At 45.4% G+C, this 22330-nt stretch overlaps 1 protein-coding gene across 6 annotated transcripts in view; it reads left to right on the top strand.

Moving 5' to 3' along the window:
• SASH1 (SAM and SH3 domain containing 1) overlaps positions 1–22330 on the top strand; it is a 315795-nt gene that overhangs the window by 268873 nt on the left and 24592 nt on the right. For 4 of the 6 annotated variants that reach the window (XM_042987289.1, XM_042987288.1, XM_042987290.1 and 1 more), the window contains 7 exons: positions 5237–6066; positions 11066–11140; positions 12572–12715; positions 15965–16100; positions 16902–17071; positions 17822–18031; positions 18825–18975. In XM_042987289.1, the coding sequence (XP_042843223.1) occupies positions 5237–6066; positions 11066–11140; positions 12572–12715; positions 15965–16100; positions 16902–17071; positions 17822–18031; positions 18825–18975 (1716 nt within the window). The remainder of the gene's footprint in view (positions 1–5236; positions 6067–11065; positions 11141–12571; positions 12716–15964; positions 16101–16901; positions 17072–17821; positions 18032–18824; positions 18976–22330) is intronic. The other 2 variants (XM_042987291.1, XM_015539635.2) reach the window with 1 other exon arrangement.

A 22330-nucleotide genomic window follows, 5' to 3' on the forward strand; every position in this document is an offset into this window, starting at 1 on the left:
GCTGGCTAAGCTGCTTGTCAGATGAAGCAATAATGTCAGAGGGGGCATGAGCCTGGATTTATTGTAGTGAATAGTTAACCTTTGAAGTGTGATTATGACAATTTAAATCTCAACCATATCCGTCTCTCCTATTGTTAGCAGTATGCATTTGCAGCATCTTGTAAAGTTCTCCCAAAAGGATGAAAGAAAAGAGTAAGATTTCCCATTTGGGAAAACAATAAGTGGACTGGAAAAAATACTGGAGAGACTAGGTCTTATTTTTTTAAAAGCACATTACTTGTTAAAATGTCACACCTGTGTCTTAAGGAATTTCAGAATTTTAACACGTAGATTTGAAAATGATCTTCGAGAAGCCTTTTGGTTGTACACTGGTAAGATCAAGCCATGGAGGGGACTGGATTTCCCCTTATTTGCATAGATGAGGGTTTCCTGGTGTTTTCACTGCTGTTTTTAAATTTCTGTTTGCTGTAATTATTTATCAGTTTAAATCCCCTGGAGAAATATTGAAGGTGAGGGGATTATGGGAGCGTGAAGGCAAGGGAGGAAGAGAAAAGGAGGATGGGAAAGGGTGGGGCGGGGGGGGGGCTGGAGAGAAACGTGCTTATGGGCAATTTCATAGAGTTGTGTGGAATTCCAGGTTCCATTCGGGTGTCTTCTTGTGTGGTAACGCTGTTTGCCTCTGGGTGCAATGCTGATTTTATATTTGGATGTTTTAACACCTGCTCATCAGTGCTGGTTTTCACAATACAGAATTATAGCCTGATCTCCTCTCACTGGCAGCTCTTAATGAAATCACACACATACTGTCAGTTGGTAATAAATAGTAAGTAGAACCGTATGGAATTGCTGTCATTCAACCTTGGGCACCGCATTTTATTTTATTTTTAAATGTTTGTTTATTTTGAGAGAGAGAAAGCACAAGTGGGGGAGGGGTGGAGAGAGAGAGAGAGAGAGAGAGAGAGAGAGAGAGAATCTCAAGCAGGTTCTGTGCTGTCAGTATAGAGCCTGATGTGGGGCTCAATGTCACAAGCCATGAGATCGTATCATGATCTGAGCTGAACACTTAACAGACTGAGCCACCTAGGCACCCCTGGGCACCACATTTGAAAACAAACCTTGCATACTTGGCAAAATTAAATCTCAAAGATAGCCAATAGATTGGTGATTCTTGTCCATAAATGAGATGGAACGATTCACGTACCTGGTGCTGGGCCTGCCACCTGGTGGCGTAGTCCTACAGAAGAGTCATTTGCATTCGGGCCACCTTTTCCACTAGACTAACATCTGATAACAGTACAGCGATACTCTGTTTGCATATTTATGTCAGAACAGATCAGTCCAAGTATCTCTGAGAGACACGGTGGAAAAGGGGAAGAATATACCTGGAGAGGTAGCTTTAGGGTAAAAAGTAGTCATTGTATGGACTTCTAGCCCTGAACTGTAATTCACCTGAGTCTGGATTAGTTTCCACAGATGAAACATGGATTAAATGAGCCCGAGTCCCAATTAACCTCTGGTGTCTGATGAACTGGGGAGCAAGGGTGCCATTAAGTGGGCAGGTGGGTATTGCCAGCTCAGGCTGCCCACGAGACCGGACCAGACTAGACGAGAGCTCCCTCTAGCCCCTGTGGAACGGAACTCTGTGAGGCTCCTCATCGACAGAAGAGCTGGTTCTTGGCCCTTGAATCTGCAAAGCAGGAAAGATTCACATTCCCAATAACCCCTCCTTTGCCACCTCTGGACCTTCAAAGAGTTGAGCCTTTTGGCTTCCCACATGTCTGTGCCAATGCTAAGTTTTCTGAGGGATAATTAACCTTTACTGAGAGCATTCTGTGTGCCAGCCACTTGCCTAAACACTTTAGATTTTGTGTTTCTTTTAATATGTCATCCCCAGAATAGCCACCAGAGGCAGGCATTCATACCACCCTCGTTTCACAAATGAGGGCACTGACCCGCCAAGAGGTTAAATAATTCACTCAAGGTCACTGAGCCTGCTGGCAGAAGGCCCGGAATTAAGTCCGGGCAGCCTGGGTCTTCACTCTGTTCCCACCCCTTCCCCACCGCCCCCCAGCTCTGGAGTCCTGGGAGAGCCATGAGAGTTCCGTCTCTCACCTGGTCTCACCCATGTAACTGAGTTTCAGGTCCTCCTCCAGGGCATGGATGACCCTAGACAGTATTAAATCGTAGGCCACGTCAGTGCCCTCCATCGGCCCGTTTCTGTGCTTTTTCCCCTAGAGCTGATACGCACCTACCTTCCATCATTGTTCCAGCTTATCTGTAACCCAATAATGAATGAATCATTAGCCTTCGTTCAGTGCTTTTTACCTTACAGAGCACCTTTACGTATTTCACTTAATTTTATCCTTAAAAAAAAAAAATTAAAGTTATTTAAGAAAGAGAGCAGTGGAGGGGCAGAGAGAGAGAGGGGGGAGAGAGAGACTCCCAAGCAGGCTCCACACTGTCAGCACAGAGCCTGATGAGGGGCCCGATCTCACAAGATCATGACCTGAGCTGAGATCAAGAGTCAGACACTTAACTGACCGAGCCACCCAGGCACCCCTAATTTCATCCTCATAACAGCCTTGCAACAGATAGTTCTCAGATAGGTAGACATTATTACAGGCGAGGAGACAGGCTCAGAGCAATGAAATAATTGCCCAAGGTCATGGAGATGGTGAGTGGCAGAGACAGAGCTGGAATCGGGGCATAAATCTGTGTTCTTGGCATTAAGTCATCCCAAATCCTACCCCTGTTAAAATCACCTTCCTTCCATATTCTGATCTCAGCTGACTAGGAGAGATAAAGGTCGCTATGTGAAACAGGTCACACCAAATGATGATGGGGTCAGTGCACGCTGTCATTCTCCCCATTAAATAGTTGTACTTGGAGGCCCCAGAAGGAGAGAAGCAGGGCTGTAAACCCCAGCAATCAAGTGAAGGCTGGGATTTCAGGCCTCGGGTCAGAAACAGACAGAAGAATGTACCCTATGCAAGGCCTGCCCTCGACACACAGCATTTGCCCCATTTCCCTCCAAGCTCCTTACCAAATGCAGGCTTTTCAGGATCAGGACGCAGAGCTCTACAGGTCACGGACATGTGTGCACCGGCTGGTTCCAGACTCAGATGTGTCATGGAAGTATTGGAATCTCTGATGACAAACCTAAACACAGAGTCCAGAACGTTTCCAGACCACTGTTGGGTGACAGATTGTTAAAATTTCCAGTAGACGCACCTGAATTCCCCGAGTCCTCTTCGGACTGTGGGTACATCAGGGCCTTGTGCACCTCCGTGGGCACCTGGGCAAAATGCAAAGCCGTGATCTGTGATCTGGACACGTCTATAGAGAAGTCCAGTGCCGGTCTGCCTCTGCCTCCAGGCTGTGCCTCTCCTCTCGGCCCTGTCACTTCTTCCTGCGAGCGGAGGGTGGATCGCATCTAGAAAAGGTGGCTGTTTTTACTTCTAACAACAGAAGGGCCCTTGGTCTCCATACCTTATTAGTCAGGGGTCCTGAGGAAAGAGCAGGAAACCTTCACAGTATTTGCACACTGCCTCTGGTCTGGCAAATTCCTGCCAGAGCTCGATTATACTCTGCTTCTAAATACTCATGAAAGGGGGTGCCTGGGTGGCTCAGTCGGTTAAGCATCCGGCTCTTCATTTGGGCTCAGGTCGTGATCTCACAGTTTATGAGTTCAAGCCCTGAGTCGTGACGGCTCTGTGCTGGTGGTGTGGAGCCTGCTTCCGATTCTCTCTCTCTCCCCCTCCTTCTCTCTGCCTCTCTCCTGCTTCTGCTCGCTCTCAAAATAAATAAATAATTTTTTTTTTTTGAAAAACAACAACTCTCATGAAAGATCCGAGAATAATCCTTCAGGGAATACATTTGTGCTGCAGATTATGGAGAACTTTGGACTGGACACAGTTCTGAATCTCCCTCCCCACCACTGTCTCCTTGACGTAAAAATCCATCTTGAGTCGTACTTAATAGCAGCGATTCTGTTTTTCTTTATACTTGTAATAATAACTCCCATCAGCTGGAAAAGGAAGAAACCTTTAGAATTTTAAGAGGCTGATACCAGTCTTTTCATCCTTCCCCTCTCCGAAGCGAGCAGTTCTGACATTTAACCACACACTGGCACCCGCGTCCCAGCTGGTATATTTAGGGCCATCCCTCTGTTCCAAGGAACTTTTTATTTTTTCCTCTTCACAGTTCAGCTGGTGGAAAGCAGCAGTTCTCAAAAGGTTCCTTATAATTAAAGGGACACAGCCAGTTAGGATCCCTACACCCACAGTTTGACCTACTTCTTTTTCACATCTGTTCACATAACACACGCAGAAAAGAACTCCGTTTTCCTGCCAGTCAGTCCAAACCTTTCCACTGGGCTTCGGAGGGCTTGGCTCAATACCTTGCTCCAGGGGAGGCTTCAAGAGCTGGAATCCTTGAAACAGAGTGGAACACTCGATGAGGCTGCCTGCGTGTCCGGGCCCTTAAATGCCCTTGCTGCTTCCCAGCAGGGCCAGTGGATGGCAATGCCTGGCTGGAATCACCAGTTCCCTAACTTTGCTGTGTTTGGCTTGTCAACTGGGGACTATTTGTGAGTTGCGTTCGCACGCTGTAACCCCGTATGGTGTTTCTGCACCCAGGCTGCCTTGGTGATTTAATTACTTAAATGGCACATGTACCAAGGGAAAAAAAAATCACTGTCAGCCACGTGGCATTCATCACACTCTGACAATGAAATCCCAACCGGAGTCAACAGGAGGCCTTTCAGAAGGGGGAAAGATCCTGATTCCTAGCTTCTGAGGATCCCTCCCACAGCCTGGGGAGGGTAATCAGATTTGGGGGGGGGGGCGGGATTAATTATCTTTAAATGCTAAGGGCTATGGAATATCATGATAATGACTGGCTTGGGTTTTCCCAGTGGCATTTCTAGTAGATTTCTTCAGGGTTTTGTCCTACAAAGATACTGTAAAGAAGGAGAAGAAAATACACCCAACACCTTTTAACATTAAGTTTGTGAAGCCCTACATTTGCACAGTTTGTTATTTTTTATATGCATTCATTTAAGTGGGAGCTGGGCTTAGGAACAGGGTAAGTGATATGGGGAGGGGATCACTGTGGTTTCTGTGACGATTGGCTTATTTTTTGTAGGGCGGGGCTGTAACAAAAGAAATACCTATGAGGGAATGGAGAAGTATGTTTACAAGAGACCATGAACATCTCTGTGTTGATTTCCCTCCAGGCGGGGAGGAGCATGTGTTTGAGAATTCCCCAGTTCTGGATGAGAGGTCCGCCCTTTATTCTGGAGTACACAAGAAGCCATTTTTCTTTGATGGCTCTCCTGAGAAACCTCCAGAAGATGATTCAGACTCTCTCACCACTTCTCCATCATCCAGCAGCCTGGATACCTGGGGAGCCGGCCGGAAGTTGGTCAAAACCTTCAGCAAAGGAGAGAGTCGGGGCCTGATTAAGCCCCCCAAGAAGATGGGGACGTTCTTCTCCTACCCAGAAGAAGAAAAGGCCCAGAAGGTCTCCCGCTCCCTAACTGAGGGGGAGATGAAGAAGGGTCTCGGGTCCCTGAGCCATGGGGTAAGTACGGATGGTGTTTGCTTCTATGACCACCACCGACGTAGGCACCACCTTCTAGTGTCCCTGGAGGAGGTTCAGAGTGTCCGGAAGCAAATCCGCCTGAAGAAAATGGATACTAATTATTCATGTTCCAGAGCTTTTCTCTGCCAGCGTCCCTCCAGAAAAGGAGTCAGCAGTGTGACCTGTGACCTGCTCCGGCAGAAACCCAAAGGGGGAGGGAGCTGCGGCGTCCCCAGCAGGAGGGCGCGCGGGCGCCCCTCGGTCAGCGAGTTCAATATCACCTACGTGGTGGAGCGGAGCCTGTACAGCCACCTGAACCTGACCCAGCTAGTGCGGCCTGCCTCGGACAGGACCCTGAGCAAGGCCGAGAGACAGGACCTCAGGCGGTGCCTGCTGGAGGAGGATGAGGAGACCAAGAGGAAGTGGGCCGCCACGGTCGACCGCTGTACTAAAAGGGTTCTCTTGAGAATCCACCAGAAGTCCGTGAGTCACAAAGATGGTCACCAGGACGGCCTTGTCATTTCTGTGATGTGCAGTCAAGCGTTATGGCCTTTCTTCCAGGGAACCTGGCGTCTTCCCCTCTCTTCTCCTAACTGCATGACTTCTGGCCATCACCTCAAATTTCTAACCCTGCTTTCTTTTAGTAATGGCTTCTTCTTTTCCACTCGTCCTCTTGCCCGTTGAAGCTCTTTGGTTTTTAATTAAGACCAAACACTGAAGATGATCCAGAGAAGGGCTTTCAGAGTCCAGGGGTGGGGTTTGGCCTCCTTCTAGGCTGGTTGGTTCCCAGCCATCACGTCACTTGACCTCAAAGAATCTGATTCAGAACAGAAGGACATTTTGCTCTTAAACGAGTTGCTTATTCTTTCATTTAATTGAAACCATAGAAACTGGCTCAATGAAAGATTGCCATCAACAGAATCACCGATTTGGTGATTTGAAAACATTCATAAAGTACATTTCTCTTATGAGTAGTCCCAACCAGAAAGTTCTTAAATGGAAAGGGGGAAAAATATTCGAGCTCTTTTGTTTTACTTAAATCTATTGGATGTTCTATCTTAAACAGAAGGGTGGACCTTCAGAAACGTCTTCCCTTGCCCCGTAGATTCTTCTGTACGTAGCCAGCAATGAAACACTTACTTTCAGAAATGTTTTTTCAGTTTTGTTACTGAATTATCAAAGACCTAGTAAAAATTGACTTTTTTGAGGGCATGACTTATATTAAACTTGAGAATATAGGCATTTTCCCCTTGGAATTCCCACCCAACTTTTGGCTTGCACAGAAACCCATATAAAATGGCACAGAGCAAGGAAGAGCTGTGGGCTTCCTGCCCTCTGTCCCCTTGCGACTGCTGGCTGAGCCCCCTTTAAGGGTCTGAAGGAACAGACCATACTGTAGCCTCCCGTGGGGGCTTTCCCGGGTTCCTTCACATTCACGGATACGATGTTCTGCCCCAGACGATTACTGGAACTTATATTCATTCATTCAAGTTCTGCTTTTTGTAGAAATGGAGACTGATTGGTCCATGCCATCCCTCAAATGACTTCTCTGTTCCAAAAGGATTGCTAGGTCCATCCTCGCCTTTAGTCTTCTAGATGTTCCCACATGTGTCAACTGTCTTGGTGGAGCGTGTTTTCCATCTTTTCTCACTCATGCGCATCTTGTAACACATTCATACTATTAGCGACAGCTTCCCTCTTGGTTCTTTCTCTATCATCGCCATAGTTTGTGGTTGCGTTTGTGCTTGATGTGTGTACACAGCAAACTCCTCCTCATTCATTCACTTCTGACCTGCAGGTCTTCTGTAAAATGCTGTGGCAAAGAAATCTTGGTATAATGTATTAACTTCAGAAGGGCTCTGCCCAGTTCATCTGCCTCTGTACCTTTGCACATGACCTTGATAAAACACATCCACCTGAGCTCTGTTCATTGGTCTCCCCGCCATGAGCTTAAATCATGTCATACCGAGAATTTTTCCACCCTGACTACCTTGAATTGCTCATGTGTCCCTCATATTAATTACCAGGTTAGTATTGTAACTTCTTCAAGACTTTCTCTCTAGAAGTTGTATTTCTAAGACCTGTGCTAATTTAATTGTGTGTCAGGGATTCATTCTTCACTGACATTGAGTATGGACACGGGCGAGCTTCTTTTCAAGCACCAAGTTTCACCCCCTATAACGGTGGCACTGTGTAATCTCGATCCCAGAGGTCACCCAAGGCTGCATATTTTTAAGATACTATGAGCCTGAGGTAGTATTGGACAGTTCTACTGGCTAAAATAATGTCTTCAAGGCTAAATTAGAAATTTGCACATACCTTTTCTTGTTAAGCATAATTGTACCATCAGGAAAGTAAAATTTCACTTTCTAATTGGAGAACTGTAAGTGCAAACAAGCATTTTAACAAAAGTTTTTTTTTTTGGGGGGGGGTGGTTTATCTTGGTTTGGTTTTATGGGGTAAAGATAATTCCTTTGCTTGGTTTCCTTAAACCATTTTGTTTTCCATCCTTCTTGTCCTAGTGCACAGTTTCCTTTACTCTTCAAACTTGATCTTTTTGTCTTTCAAAAATGCCATATTTGCTTGATGAAACCTCAGGGAAATGATAATGCTGTATTTCACTGGAAATGGTCACTTGTCTTCGTATTTTTGGTCATTCAGTTTTTTGTTTGAGGGAACAGGCATGCATGACATTTTGGAATTCTGTCCATTTTTAAACTCCCACCCCCCCCACTCCCCAAAAACATGTTTTCAACTGCATGGCCATTCCATTGACCGGCTCTCCTCATCTACAAGCATCTCTCCAAAATGTTCTTATAGTTACCACTACAGGAGATACGAAGACCTTGAAAACAACCTCACTTAGGTTTCATTTGTGTGGACCACCAAAGCCAAAGATTGGCTTACTTTTACTGTTCTCACTACAGTCTGTTTTCTCTGGTGAAGGAATGCTGTTTCAAGAACTACTTGATATTACAGAAAAGATTTAAGACTCGTCCAAGCGATGTTTATTATTATGTTCTTTGTCCCCCACTCCTGAAGAAGAGTCTGTTCCAGACATCTTAGCATATCACCGGGAGAGGTTTTAGTTGGTAGCTAAGAAGCCCAGTTCACTCTTAACCCTAAGCTTTTTATTTTATGAATAAATGCATGCAGCTGGTATATGAAGACCTAAACGAGCTTCTAATTTATTACAGTTAGAAGTTTCCACATAAATTCTTTCTCGGTTATTTCATATGCATCAGAAAGTACATGCTGGGCTCCAGTGTTGCAGTTGATGCTGGAATTTAAAGCAGGGAAGTGCAGAAGCCATAAAATGATGAGGCATCTGGGCGCCATACTTTATCTGTAAAGCCCTGAGTCACAGGAAAGGAACTAGAATAAAATCACTGCCTTTGCAAAAATGCAAACATCTATTTGGCATTATAAGCTGGAAAGGAAAAGTAAATGTTAAAAATGAACCTTGAGAGATGGTCATAACATTGCTCGCCAGGTTAGGGGATTTGGTGAATGTTTTTGTATAAAGAGGTCTTTCGCGTTTTTTTATTTAAAAAAAAATTTTTTAACGCTTATTTATTATTGAGAGAGCATGAGAGGGGCCGAGAGAGGGGGAAACACAGAATTCGAAGCAGGCTCCAAGCTCTGAGCTATCAGCACAGAGCCCGACGCGGGGCTCGAACCCACAGACCGCGAGATCATGACCTGAGCCGAAGTCAGACGCCCGACTGAGCCACCCAGGCGCCCCTCGCTTTTTATAGAAGACAATACAGTTAGGTTGACTATAAGGGAGATCAGATTATCCATTGATATTTGATACACAATTAGAATTATGTCCATGGCGGATTATTTGAACCAGCAACAACAGCTGAAGGAGAAACACAGCTGTGTGTGACATCCGGAATTTGGTTATCCCCAAGTACCTCCCGCAGCACTTCTCTCTCCTGGCCCCTCATTCTGCCATCTCTCACCTTTTGGCCCCCTCCTGGGAGGCTCTGGTTTTACAATGGAAGCTCCCAGAATGTAAGGCCCAGAACTAAGCTTTAGTCCTTCGTTTACATATTTAGGATGTTTTACTAAGCCTGAACTCAGGTAAGGTAGGATATGGTAATTGGTCCGGGACAAGCTATCAGATCAGAGCAGGCCTGATGAAAAGTGAAAGCCCAGCACTCACGGCGTGTCTGCTACTCCTGAACAAACCAAAGCTCAGAGAGTCTAAGTGCCTTATCTGTCCCCCTACAAGGAAGTGGCGGGACCAGGGCAACCTGTGCGATTCCAGGAACCATGGCGTTTTCCTTCCCAAATGTTTCTGCTTTCTCAAGTCAGTTAATATACATCTCAAGTATATTTCTTTCAAACAAGCCATGTTTATAGTATGGGTTGTGCTTTTCTGTTCATTTCTTCCATGGAATAGCTGTGACCTAGACTTCTTGGGGAAACACGTCATACAAAATCTTGGAACCCAGATCTGCTATTCAGCTTTTATTACCAATCGCTTAAAAAGTGAATCCGCTGTAAGAAAAATGAGTGTGCTTTGAGTCTGTCGTACAGACTTTTTGGGGTGGGGGAGGGAGTGGCCACTGAATAGCTTTTGCTGGAAATACAACAAAGAATTCGAAGCAAGTTTTGAAATATAAAACTACTGAAATATAAGCAGTTCCATAAAGTTTGAAACCAATTAAAGGACAATAAGGTTTTTGATTCTTTACAACATCAGCATTTTTTCCTATTGAAACTAAGGAGTGTGGTCAAAGACAGTCACTGAATCAACCTTTTCTTTCTGGACAAATGTGGTGTCTTCATACACTCTGAGTAAAAGGGTCACGATTAGTTAAGTTGGGCAGTTAGCTGGGAAAGTTAGCAGCATTTTTGGCTAGGTCAAGGAAGCAATGAGTGAGTAATCCTCTTGGCCTGATTGTGCTACTATAAACATAACCTTTTTTCCCCTTCTCAGAGATTTAAAACCAAGCAAAATAAGAGTCTGTTAGAAAAGCCTGCTGTCAGTGGTAGAGCTATACAGGATTCCAGATCTGGGTTTCCAAGACTGCTCTGAGCCCGTGGATCCCCTAATACATATTTCCTCGTCATCATTACTATATGCAGCTGAAATCAGGGGACCGGAAGGGCATGTTCTGTTGCTAAGAGGCAGGGAATCTTGGAGCACTTAACAAACACATGGGTGGTGTTTGGTTGTATTTTTTTTAACCAGTTGGTTTTTGCACGTTAAGGGGATTTTGGACCCCTGGCATAGGCACAGTTCCAGTGGCCTCTGGAAAGGCAAAATGAGGGAAATTTCCTTAAAACATGAATCATGTATGTTTGTTTGTTTTTTTTTCCTCATCATTTCTTGTTTCCTATTTTCATCCTGTGGACATACTTGTGATTCGGTGATTGTCCCGCAAATGGGAAATGTGTTGGGTTGGCGCACTGCCGGCTGACTTAAACATAACTGGATTATTCCTGCCCCGCCCTCTCCTCCCCACAGAGAACCTGCAGTTTTGGAGGATTTGACTTGACGAATCGTTCTCTACACATTGGCAGCAACAGTTCGGACCCAATGGTGCGTACACATCAAAGGAGAAGCAGAAAGGTTTGGATTCAAGCATGTGGTTGCCATAGTTTCAAATTTGAGAAATTCTCCTGGTTTGAGAAAGGATAGTGCGTAACATCGGTGATCCTGCATCATAGTTGGATAGAAGCCCCTTGGTACCCATCATGGAGATGCTTTGCTGTTCCGTGTGGAACGACGATGACCACCTCCATTCCTGTGATGCCTTTGCTTCCGGTTTTCTTTAAGTCCCAAATCCAGAGGAGTTTGGCTTCTAGTAGCACGTGTACACGGCCACTACGCACAGGTAGCGTGACAGGATGGAGCCCTGTGACCGGGGTCCAACAGGATGTGCCCAAATATCTAAGAAACCAGTCTTATCACAGGCCAAGTGCATGGCCCTCTCGAAGTGTAGGTCTTCCTGATCTGGAGTGTCCTGGAATGAACCCAGTATCCTTGGGCCCAAACCAAACCAGACTCTTCAGAGCCAAGGTTCCAGCTGCCTGAGATCTGCTTCTGGATCACTCTGGGGACAGTCCACCACTGTGGTGCACAAGTTCCATTCCCTAAGGTTCCCTTTCTGAGGCTCCAAGGATGTAGGTGAATTTTACCTACAGTTTTGTTTTCTCTTTATGCATTTTGCCTGCAACTATGAAATTAAAATTCCGTGCTTTATATTTGTGTATATATCATATGTCAGCTAAAATACCCATCTGTGATTTTTCAAGTGTTTGAGAATTTCCTAGAAGAATAACACTATTTTATTTGGATGTCAAACTTTATTGATTCATAAACCAATAATTTTATGTAGTTAAATCTTTAAAAAAAAATGATAGAGGAAGTAGGATTTCTTTTCCTTTCTCAGGGGAAAGTCGTTTTCTAAGATGTAAAATAGAACGAGAGATGACCAAGTTTTGTTCAGGGAAGGAAATGTACATATTCTTAGCAGTTGACCACACAGAGCTCAAGAATGCTGTTAAGTCTGATCAGATATTGGACTTCTGATGACTGAGATTTGCCATGTTGTTCTTTCCACTCTTCCTGGGGTGATTCAGTAGTATTATCTTTCTCTTCTTCCCACTGCTGGGATTATGTGAACATTGGTTCATTTAAATTACTCTTTATCAATGAAATGCAGCCCCCTTGGGTATCTAAAATGATGAGGAAAAGTATAATAGGAGAAGAATATACTAAGGTTAAAAAAATAATAAGTGACCCACATCCCACTTTAAGCAAATATACAAAAGGGCCTTAGCGAGTGGCTTTTAATTTTCAATCGAAAAGACAAATAACAGCACTGAGTTAACACAGGAAAAATTTCAGGATCCTGGGGGATGCCAGTATTTTTCTGAGAGGTAGAACATTAATGGTTTGCATAATAAAACCTGTTTCTGGGCATCCTTTTACTGTGATTAAAGGTATTTACAACACTTTGTTTTGCAGAGTAAAGAAGGAGATTTTGTGTACAAAGAAGTTATCAAATCACCCACGGCCTCCCGCATCTCTCTTGGAAAAAAGGTGAAATCCGTGAAAGAGACAATGAGGAAGAGAATGTCTAAAAAATACAGCAGCTCTGTCTCTGAGCAGGTATGGAACAAAGAGCAGGAGCAAAGAGCCAAGCCAAGGGCTATCAGATCTATGATCTGATGTAGTAGCAAATACGTTCATTGGTATTAACCAGGCTCCAGGACCATGCTTAGTTTGTGGACCCAGAAGCTCGACTGACATTTATTCAATAATTGACTCAGTAAACATCAGCACTTAGGGTGGGTGGTCCCTGCTTAGCACTGGGAATACATGATGCAGGCCCCGCCTTCATGTACAGACAAGAAAAAGAAATCATGTGAAGAAGTGGTTACTCCTTAGTGCGGAAAGCATCTTAACATTTGACACAGAGGAAGGATTTTATTTGATAGAATATCCCTTGCTACAAAATGGATCGCCAGAATCAAACCGCAAAAAGATACTCAAGTTTCCTTAGATAACAGACTTTTCAAAAAAGGTAGAGGAAGTAGGAGCTCTAAAAGCTCCTGGCAAGTAGATCTTCTGATAGCAGTTGTTTCTGGGGGTGTTTTCATTGATTGGACCTCTGTGTGGCCATTGAGAGAGCACAGAATAGACCCCCCACCTCCCGTTCTGTGATTTCATCAGTAGAAACATGACCAGTTTCTGTTCTCATCGTTTGGGTGGAGGAAATAAAGGCATCTGGAGAGTTCGGCCTTGAGGTGACTTTGACCATTTGACTTTCCTTTCCTCTGGCACCTTTACGGCATTCGAGGCCTCTGTCAACTTGAAATCTTTGGGTAATGTTGCTTTACCTACCAAATAAAAACAGGGAAAGGGGACATTTTTGCTCAGCTGCTGCCCTCTGGTGGACAGAGGAAGCTAAAATCCAGACCTCCCCGTTTGAGTCCCTGAACACCAGCTAGCCACTGGCCTGCACTGTGATTCACGCAGTATCTTCAGCTTCTTACAGCGGTTGTCACGGGGGAAGATGGGGTCGTGTACGGATTTTGTTTCCGTTCCAACTGGGCACATTTTTGATAGTCACAACTGGGTGGGGGTGGGGCAGGCTGGGTGCTATGCTACTGGCATCTGATAGAGGACAGAGGTGCTGGTAAACCTTTTATGACAGTTCCCCCCCAGCAGTTACCCATCTAACATGCTGACAGTGCTCAGGTTGAGAAACTCTGGCTTGTTAAACCTACAGAAGTCCGGGCTGCATCCTGTATGTCTTCTCCACGATCGTTTTCCCTTTTTGTCCCTGTGGGCATTGGGAGCAATGGCGATTCTAGATTTCTGCACAGCAGTGAGGCAAACTGCGCTCTCCTATGAAGCAGACGTCCTGCCAGTCACTGGAAGCAGCACCATCAAGTTGAAGCACTTTAGTTTGCTTTTCCCTTGATTTGAAACATCCACTAAAAGCTCTTATACACTTGCATTCTTAAGGGGTTTCTGCTTTATGGATCATGAGCATAGAACTTTAATGTCCTTTTCCGCTGTTTTCTAGAATTATACTACTATCTAGCAGGCTTCTAGTCTAATTCTCTGCTTTTTTGAAGCAGTCATTTTGCTTAAAAGGAATAAATGATCATTATGATGCTTTTTGTAGAGAGAAAACTAATGTTGCAAGGTTTATCTTTAAACATTTTAGGAAATGTATCAACCATTATGGTAAAGATCTTTGCTTTGTCCCTGCTATACACCCAGCACCTAAAAAACAGTACCTGTTCATAGGTAAACAATAGGTGATGAGTAAATTAATAAAAGTACTTGAGAACATATAGTATCAGAGATGTAGATTTCATATTGCTGTTTTTCAAAATGAGTATTTTCAAAAGCATTAAAAAAGATAATTGGAGGGGCACCTGGGTGGTTCAGTTGGTTGGGTGTCCGACTCTTGATTTCAGCTCAGGTCATGATCTCATGGTTTGTGAGATCGAGCCTTGAGTTGGGCTCTGCATTTACAGTGCTTGACTGCTTGGGATTCTCTCTCTCTCCCTCTCTCTGCCCCGCCCCTGCTTACATGCGTGTGCGCTCTCACTCTTTCTCAAAACAAACTTAAATTTTTTTTAAAGATAATTGGAAAGATGACTTAGTTGATGTTTCAGAAAGAGGAATGAAAATATTTTCAGGAATTCATACTTCACAGCTTCAGTTACTCCTCAGTGATGGCACCTCTGTTTATATTTGTTTTGGGGGTTTGTTCATTTTCCTTAAATGTAAAGGGATGTTTGGGGGGCCTCCGGCTGGCTCAGTCGGTAGAGCACGCGACTCCTGATCTCAGGGATGTGAGTCCAAGCCCCCATGTTGGGCCTAGAGCGTACTTTTAAAAAAATGGGCTTTGGGTCAGAGGCTGCCTTAAATGTTTGCAGGACCCGCAGAATCGCGTCAAAGCTCTTCTGATGACTCGGCACTATGCAAATAACAGGTTTCATTTAGAGGGTTTTGTGCTCACGTGGCTATGTGATATGCCAGAAAGTGGTATGTTCTGGCAAGTAAACCACTCAGACTGCAAACTTTTTAAAGCATGACACTGCTTCTCCGTATAGCACCACTAATCAAATGAGCGCGCCATACTTAACATGTGCAAATGAGGGGCCACCAAGCGAATAATGCCTCATGGCCCCCCCACAAGTAAAAAGTACTGCTGAATCACTACTGTCCTCATTCTGATCTGAAAGGGCCCGCACAGCTTTTATGCTGCACGCATAAAGGATGTGAAAGAAGCTAAAACCACAGACGACGTATAGAAATTTTATTACAGACCAAAAACAAAAAAAAGGTATTTTTGCTATGTATCTGTATCCAAAATTGGTTATTTCATGAACTAATTTTAATAATTTATGTAAACAGATGAAGAATCTGGTCTTTTATTTACTTGTTTTTGCTTTAAGGTATAAACGTTTCCCTTCAGATTGAGTCAATGTTTTCTGATAGTACTTCCAAATCACACATTACTGGTAGATTGTACTTGATCTGCATTTGAAGTTCATTTTTACTACCGACCTATAGACTATGCTACCTATCTATCTTTTAAGCCTTTAATAAAATGTTCTAAGAGGTAGATATATATATATATATATTTTTTTTTTTTTTTTTTTTTTTGAGATTTCAAAACCATCTATTTGAGCATGAAGAATGATTGCGTTACATGAGCTGCAACTTTAAACTGAAGCAAGGCTATAGATTAAAAAGGAGGAGGATTTGGGGTACAGAATCAAATATGGGGATAAAAATGGATTTGATTGATTCAGTTGAGGGCTAAATTGCTTCCAATTATAAAAGGACACCCGTCCATCTGATGAAACTTAATTTTGTTGAAACCCGTTGTAGGACTCAGGCCTGGAGGGAATGCCCGGCTCCCCTCCGTCTTCACAGCCTGATGGTGAACACATGGACAAACCGAAGCTCAAAGCCGGAGGTTCTGTCGAGAGTCTGCGGAGTTCTCTGAGTGGCCAGAGCTCGATGAGTGCGTCCCGTTTGTAATTATAGATGGTTTCCGTTGGAGTCCACATCAGACTTTTACTGGGTGTCAGGGTCAGGCAATCGAAAGATGAAAAGAACAAGTTCCCACCCTTCGGGTGTTGTTAGAGACAGACCTGCGAAATGTCTGGACCTAGAGTCATATTTGTTTCGTAGCAGACGTATGGCAGTGGCACAAACGGGGTGATGAATTTTGATTGGAGAAAACAGGGAAGCAACTCGGAGGAAGGATCTGGAGAATGGAGGGGAATAAGTCAAGGGGAAAGGCTCCAACATAAGACGTGGGGAAAGAGCGAATTATAAATGTCACAGATAATGCGTGCCATTCAACCACTCCAGGACTAATGGTGGTGTCGCCAAATGGCGTGGGGGAGGAGACCAATTTAAACCCACCATTTTCAGAACGCCTGGCCTTGTGCGAGTTCTTTGACTTCTCTGAGTTTCCGTCTGTCGCAAGGGGTAAGGACAGTATGCCTGAGAGGTTATGAATGTGGAAGGCTTGTGGTGTCCTCCATTAGGGAGTCTGTCACCTGGATTCCTGGGTCATAAAGATAACTTGCTGGAGTCCCTTGTCTATTTAGGCGGTTGATTAGGAATAACCATCAGAAAATTCAGATCCCCTGGACTCCTAACCCCGCCCTGCCGTGGTCTTGACACAACGGTTGTGGCCTGTGACTTCCCTGATCTGTCCCTTAATTTCCTGATCTGTGATGACCTTTAATGCCTTTAAGCTTTGCTACACAGGAAGTCCGTGTTTACCCTGGTTCTTCCTATCTTTCGTGTGCAGGTGGTCAGACCGTAAGTACCACGGATTCCTCAACCAGCAACAGGGAGAGTGTCAAGTCAGAAGACGGTGATGATGAGGAACCCCCCTACCGGGGCCCCTTCTGCGGGCGCGCCAGGGTGCACACCGACTTCACGCCTAGTCCCTATGACACGGACTCACTCAAGCTCAAGGTGCATCTCTGCCCGGCCTCAGACTGACAGTTTCTTTAAGAGGTGTTCTGTTGTCCTTGCTTTTGAGTGCTGGGCTACTGTGGTGCCAGTATCTTGGCTGCTGTGATAAACTGGTCTCCTCAGTACAGAAAAACAAAACCAGGTAGCATTTAGGACGAAGGCGGGTCTTATGTTAATGCTCTGTCATCACCGTCGCCTCCACCGGTCCTTACGTCTGACCTCAGCTTCCTTTTAGAGTTCCTGTTGTCCCCGCCCCCCCCCCTCCGGTTTTGCTTTCTCCAGCTGAAGAAACCTTACTGCCTTCTCTGTATGACTAACCAGTGAGGTTTTTACAGGACAGATGGAGCTCCACAAAATGTATGAAGCACTTCTACAACAGGGCTTGCTGCTGGCATTTGATTGGTGGGAAATTCTTTCTCTAGGGAGTAGGAGCTCTGGATGGTGGTCAGGCATCCAGAGGGCCAGCCAGGTGCCCAGCCAGCCATGAGCACCAAGAGATACTTCAGCCACGTTTCACCTTGTGGTGAAGGGGGGGTGGAGGGTATGAGACCTCAGGCCTGCAAGGAATCTAGCAGAGGCAGGAGAGCTCTGGCTCTCTGCCAAGCTCCCACTCGTGTATAGTGACCTTTGGAACCCTGAGTCTGGCCCTTCGTTGTATTTTCTCATCTGTGTGATTAACACATCTAATTGGTGCAGGGTTCATGCCTAGAGATGTACCTAATGGAAGGATCTTTGTTCCCTGGGCCACAGAAAGGAGACATCATCGACATAATCAGCAAGCCACCCATGGGCACCTGGATGGGTCTGTTGAACAACAAGGTCGGCACATTCAAGTTCATCTATGTAGATGTGCTAAATGAGGAAGAAGAGAAGCCCAAGCGCCCCACCAGGAGGAGGAGAAAAGGAAGACCACCCCAGCCCAAATCTGTGGAGGATCTCCTTGATCGGATCAACCTGAAAGTCAGTTTCTTCTTGTTCTGGTCACATTTGGCTCCCTGCTGCCTTCTCCTTTTCCTAAATTAAGCAAGGGCACATTCAGGGAAGGAGAAAGAGTCATCTGTGTGATCCAACAAGGGCAGCCCGTTACTATGATGAGTAGCCATTATTCTACAGAAATAGGTACCGGAATTCTAATGCTGCCGTTGACCTCTGCGGTGGGTGACCGCCTAAGTCCCGGGTCAGAACTTGCTATTAGCCCCAAGAACAGCTTTCAGAGAGCCGTGAGGTCCGAGCTACTACCAGGAAGGGCTGTAAACACAAACCCCTGGTGCCCTGCTCCCTCAGCTCCTCAGACTGAGGATTTACGCCCACGGCCCGTCTCCCACTGTCCCTCTCAGGATCTAGTGAACCGGGGCCGCAGCAGTAGATTCGGTCTCCTCCCTGCACAACCCTCTTGCTCCTGAGGAAGTCATCGCGCTTTCTGAGTTGGATTTCAGCAGCCCTATAAACGAAAGAAGTCTCCTGGGCTGTGCACGCTGCAGCGTTAGAGGCCCTAAAGCAGGGGCACAGTGAAAATGCAAGCCAGTGGGGCCCATGTCAGCCTGCAAGGTACATGTCCTTGACCCCTGATTAATGAAATGCCTTGCGCGCCTGCTCAGCTGTAGGGCTGGGAGGTACGCAGCAGATTATAAGCGATACTTACTAATCTTCCAGCTACGTGAAACGGACTGTGGAAAGAGTTTAGGGGTTCGAGGCTGCTTGAGGGTCCCGAATCACAGGGCCTGCTGACTCCCTTGGCTTCTTTCCCTCACAGGAGCACATGCCCACTTTCCTGTTCAATGGGTATGAAGACCTGGACACCTTTAAGCTCCTGGAGGAGGAAGATTTGGATGAGTTAAATATCAGGGACCCGGAACACAGGGCTGTTCTCTTGACGGCGGTGGAGCTGTTACAGGAATATGACAGTAAGTCCCCGGCACACAAGTGTCCCTCGTTAGATCAGTCACATGCTCAGGTCCCTAGAGTCATTCAGTTGGCCCTACTTGATCCAAAGCCAGGGCCAGTTTTGTATTATGTCAAACAGCAGCACAAAGGCACAAATTTCCAATGTAGCCCTTCTGGTTTATGTGGGAGCAAAGAAAACCTTACTGCTGGCCCCTTTCCTGGCATGTTTCTAGGTAACATTTGAAGAAAAGGCTGCTGTAAGAGAGGATTGAATTGCAGTGTCTTTTTTTCTTTTTTTTAATATAAAAATCTGTTTTTTAAGATATAGGTTCTTAAAGTTTTTTTTTTTTTTTATTATTTTTGAGAGAGAGAGCGAGAGAGAGAGGGTGGGCCGGGAAGGGGCAGAGAGAGAGAGAGAGAGAGAGAAGCTGAAGCAGGCTCCAGGCTCTGAGCTGTCAGTACAGAGCCCCACATGGGGCTCGAACCCATGAACCGTGAGATCACGACCTGAGCCAAAGTCAGATGCTTAACCAACTGAGCCTCCCAGGCGCCCCGTATTTATTTGTTTTTAAAAGTTTATTTATATTGAGAGAGAAAAGAGAGCACAAGTAGGGGAGGGGACAGAGAGAGAGAGAGAGAGAGAGAGAGAGAGAATGAATCAGAGAGAGAGAATCGCAAGCAGGTTCCGCACTGTCCATGCAGAGTCTGCTGTGTGGAGCCTGATCTCACGAACTGCGAAATCGTGACCTGAGCCGAAATCAAGAGTCAGACGCTTAACCGACTGAATCACCCAGGTGCCCTGAAGTTTGTTTATTTATTACTTTGAGAGAAAGAGAGTGCATGTGCAAGCAGGGGAGAGACAGAGAGAGGGGGAAAGAGTTTCCCAAGCAGGCTCTGTACTGTCAGCGTGGAGCCCAATGCATGGCTTGAACCCATGAACTGTGAGATCATGACCTGAGCTGAAGTCAGATGCTTAACAGACTGAGCCACCCCGGCACCCCTGAATTGCGGTCTTCTTAACCCCATAGATGCCAACATAGGCACTATGGGATGTGCAGCCTCAGCATGCCGTCGGGATACACAAAGGTAACAGACATACTGGGAGTATCTTGCCCAGCCAAGGGTTAATTACTTCTCAAAGCACACTGGAATTGTTCTTATTGAATAGGATGGTTAATGAATATATGACATTCATTGGCTTCCACTGAAGCAGGAAGTATCTGAAATGAATATGTAAGAGATTCCATATTGCAAATTCTCAGCTGAGGTGATAGCTCATTTTTATAGTCCATGGACAGCATTCAGTAAGCTCCCAGCTTTTATGTAGTCTATTTGAATATACTGTATCCTTTGCTCCATTAACCTAGTCTTATCTTGCTCTTTATTCTTCAATCTGACATCAAAAATATTCCTGAAATTATGCATCACGAGGGGAGTATCTTTCCTACTTATTGAATTCAAATGCATTTTCTTTCACGTGCTCTGCTTCGCTAGCTAATAGCATTTCTATAGCTAAAAGACAAACCCAAACCATGGTTAATGGTGGGAAAGAAATACATTACTGAATGCATCAGGCCCAAGGGACATGGGAGCAAGTGAGTCAGTACAGTTAAATTCACTTCTGCTTAATCGGTCCTCCCTCTAAATTAACTGATAATATAGAGGACCACATACCATCAAATAGAAGGCTGAATCCTAGATAAACATACTGCCTTCAGGGATAGATCTGAAGAGAGTTGTGTTTCATAGTTAATACCACTTCATAACTACGTCTCTTTGGTATAGGAGGTGTCTCCTGGGGGTCTGTGGCCAGGTTGGGCACAAGGAGCCTCCTGGCCCCGTGCCCAGTGTGGCCAGCCAGCTATCCTGATATCAATTAATGTTAAATCATCTAGTCTCCTGGACCACAGCTGCTCTATAAAATAGCTCATTTGCTCTTCCTCAGCCACTGAGAACAGCTGGCTTATCAACCCTGTCCATTACGTTTCCTGGAGCATTCAGAACACTTCCTCCTTTAGGAGGACCGAAGCTAAACACGGAGGGTAAGACAGGCCGGATGTGCCCTTAGTCTCTGTCCTGCCACACTGGCTCAGATTCACCGTCCTGAGGTTTGCACCAGGGGATATTTTGTAGGAGGGAACCTATGATGAGGCCTACTCAGAAAGTCTAAGGAGGGCTCTTTGCTTCTTGAAATCTGTGCTGCGCCCCTGCTCAGACTATCCCCAGTGCAAAAAGTAGCTCGTCCTCTTAGTGGTTGTAAAACAAAGGCTTCATGGGCTCGGGGTGCTGATTAGTGCCAAGGGTCTGGGTCTAGACTTATCCTAGGATTGTAAGATTTTACATTCAGTGCAGTTAAATTTTAAGTAGTATTCTAAGTAACTGGTGACCAAGAGGGACACCATAGATTCTGTCAAACTGCATTTCTGTGCCCTAGACAGATCCAGAGATCTGTTCAGATCTTGCACCTTTTCCAGCTCAGCCACGCAGAAAAGCAGGAAGCACATCACCAGAACGGCTTGGCAGGCAGGCCGACCAGCCCTCCTCAGTGCACGTCTGTGCGTGGGGAATGCAGGCCTCTGTACAGGGTTCCATTTGGAAAAGACTCTAATGGTCTGATAGCATCTCCCTACACTGATACCAAAACCACTGTCATAGGCTTGCCAAAGGAAAGCTCTTGGTTAATAATTTTAATAAAAATTATAATTGGCAGGCGCCTGAATGGCTCAGTCGGTTGGGCGTCCAGCTTCAGCTCAGGTCATGAGCTCACGGTTCGTGGGTTTGAGCCCCGCGTCGGGCTCTGTGCGGACAGCTCAGAGCCTGGAGCCTGCTTCGGATTCTGTGTCTCCCTCTCTCTCTGCCCCTTCCCCACTCACACTCTGTCTCTGTCTCAAAAATAAACGTTAAAAAAAAATTTTAAAAATTGTAATTAGGAATTTCTAATATGCAGAGTAGTACAGAGAAAAAAAAAATCCACATACCTAAAATCCAACTAAAGTTAACATTTTGGCATAGTTGCTGCAATTCTTTTTTAAAGAAATACAAGTTCGCTGAAAGGCGTGTTCTCCAAGAATGCCACTCCCTTCCCTCTTCCTCCCCAAGGCAATTGCTCTCCAGAAAATGGCGTGGGTGCTTGTGCACCAGCACCTTTTGATGTTTGGGTATCTCAGTGTCTTAGCGCATTGTTCCTCCCTGTGTGTGTGTGTGTGTGTGTGTGTGTTGAGGTGGGAGTAGGGGGAGGGCTTCAGGCCCAAGTTCAGGTCAGGCCCAAACAGGGTTTCAGCCCCCAAAACCCAGTCCCCTATGCTTATTTGACTGTGAGACTGTTCATGGTCCTAGCTCCCCTTTCTTGTCCTCTACTGTCGCATTCATGCTAGT

The sequence above is a fragment of the Panthera tigris genome, chromosome B2 (genome assembly GCF_018350195.1).
Source record: "Panthera tigris isolate Pti1 chromosome B2, P.tigris_Pti1_mat1.1, whole genome shotgun sequence".
NCBI lineage: Eukaryota > Metazoa > Chordata > Mammalia > Carnivora > Felidae > Panthera > Panthera tigris.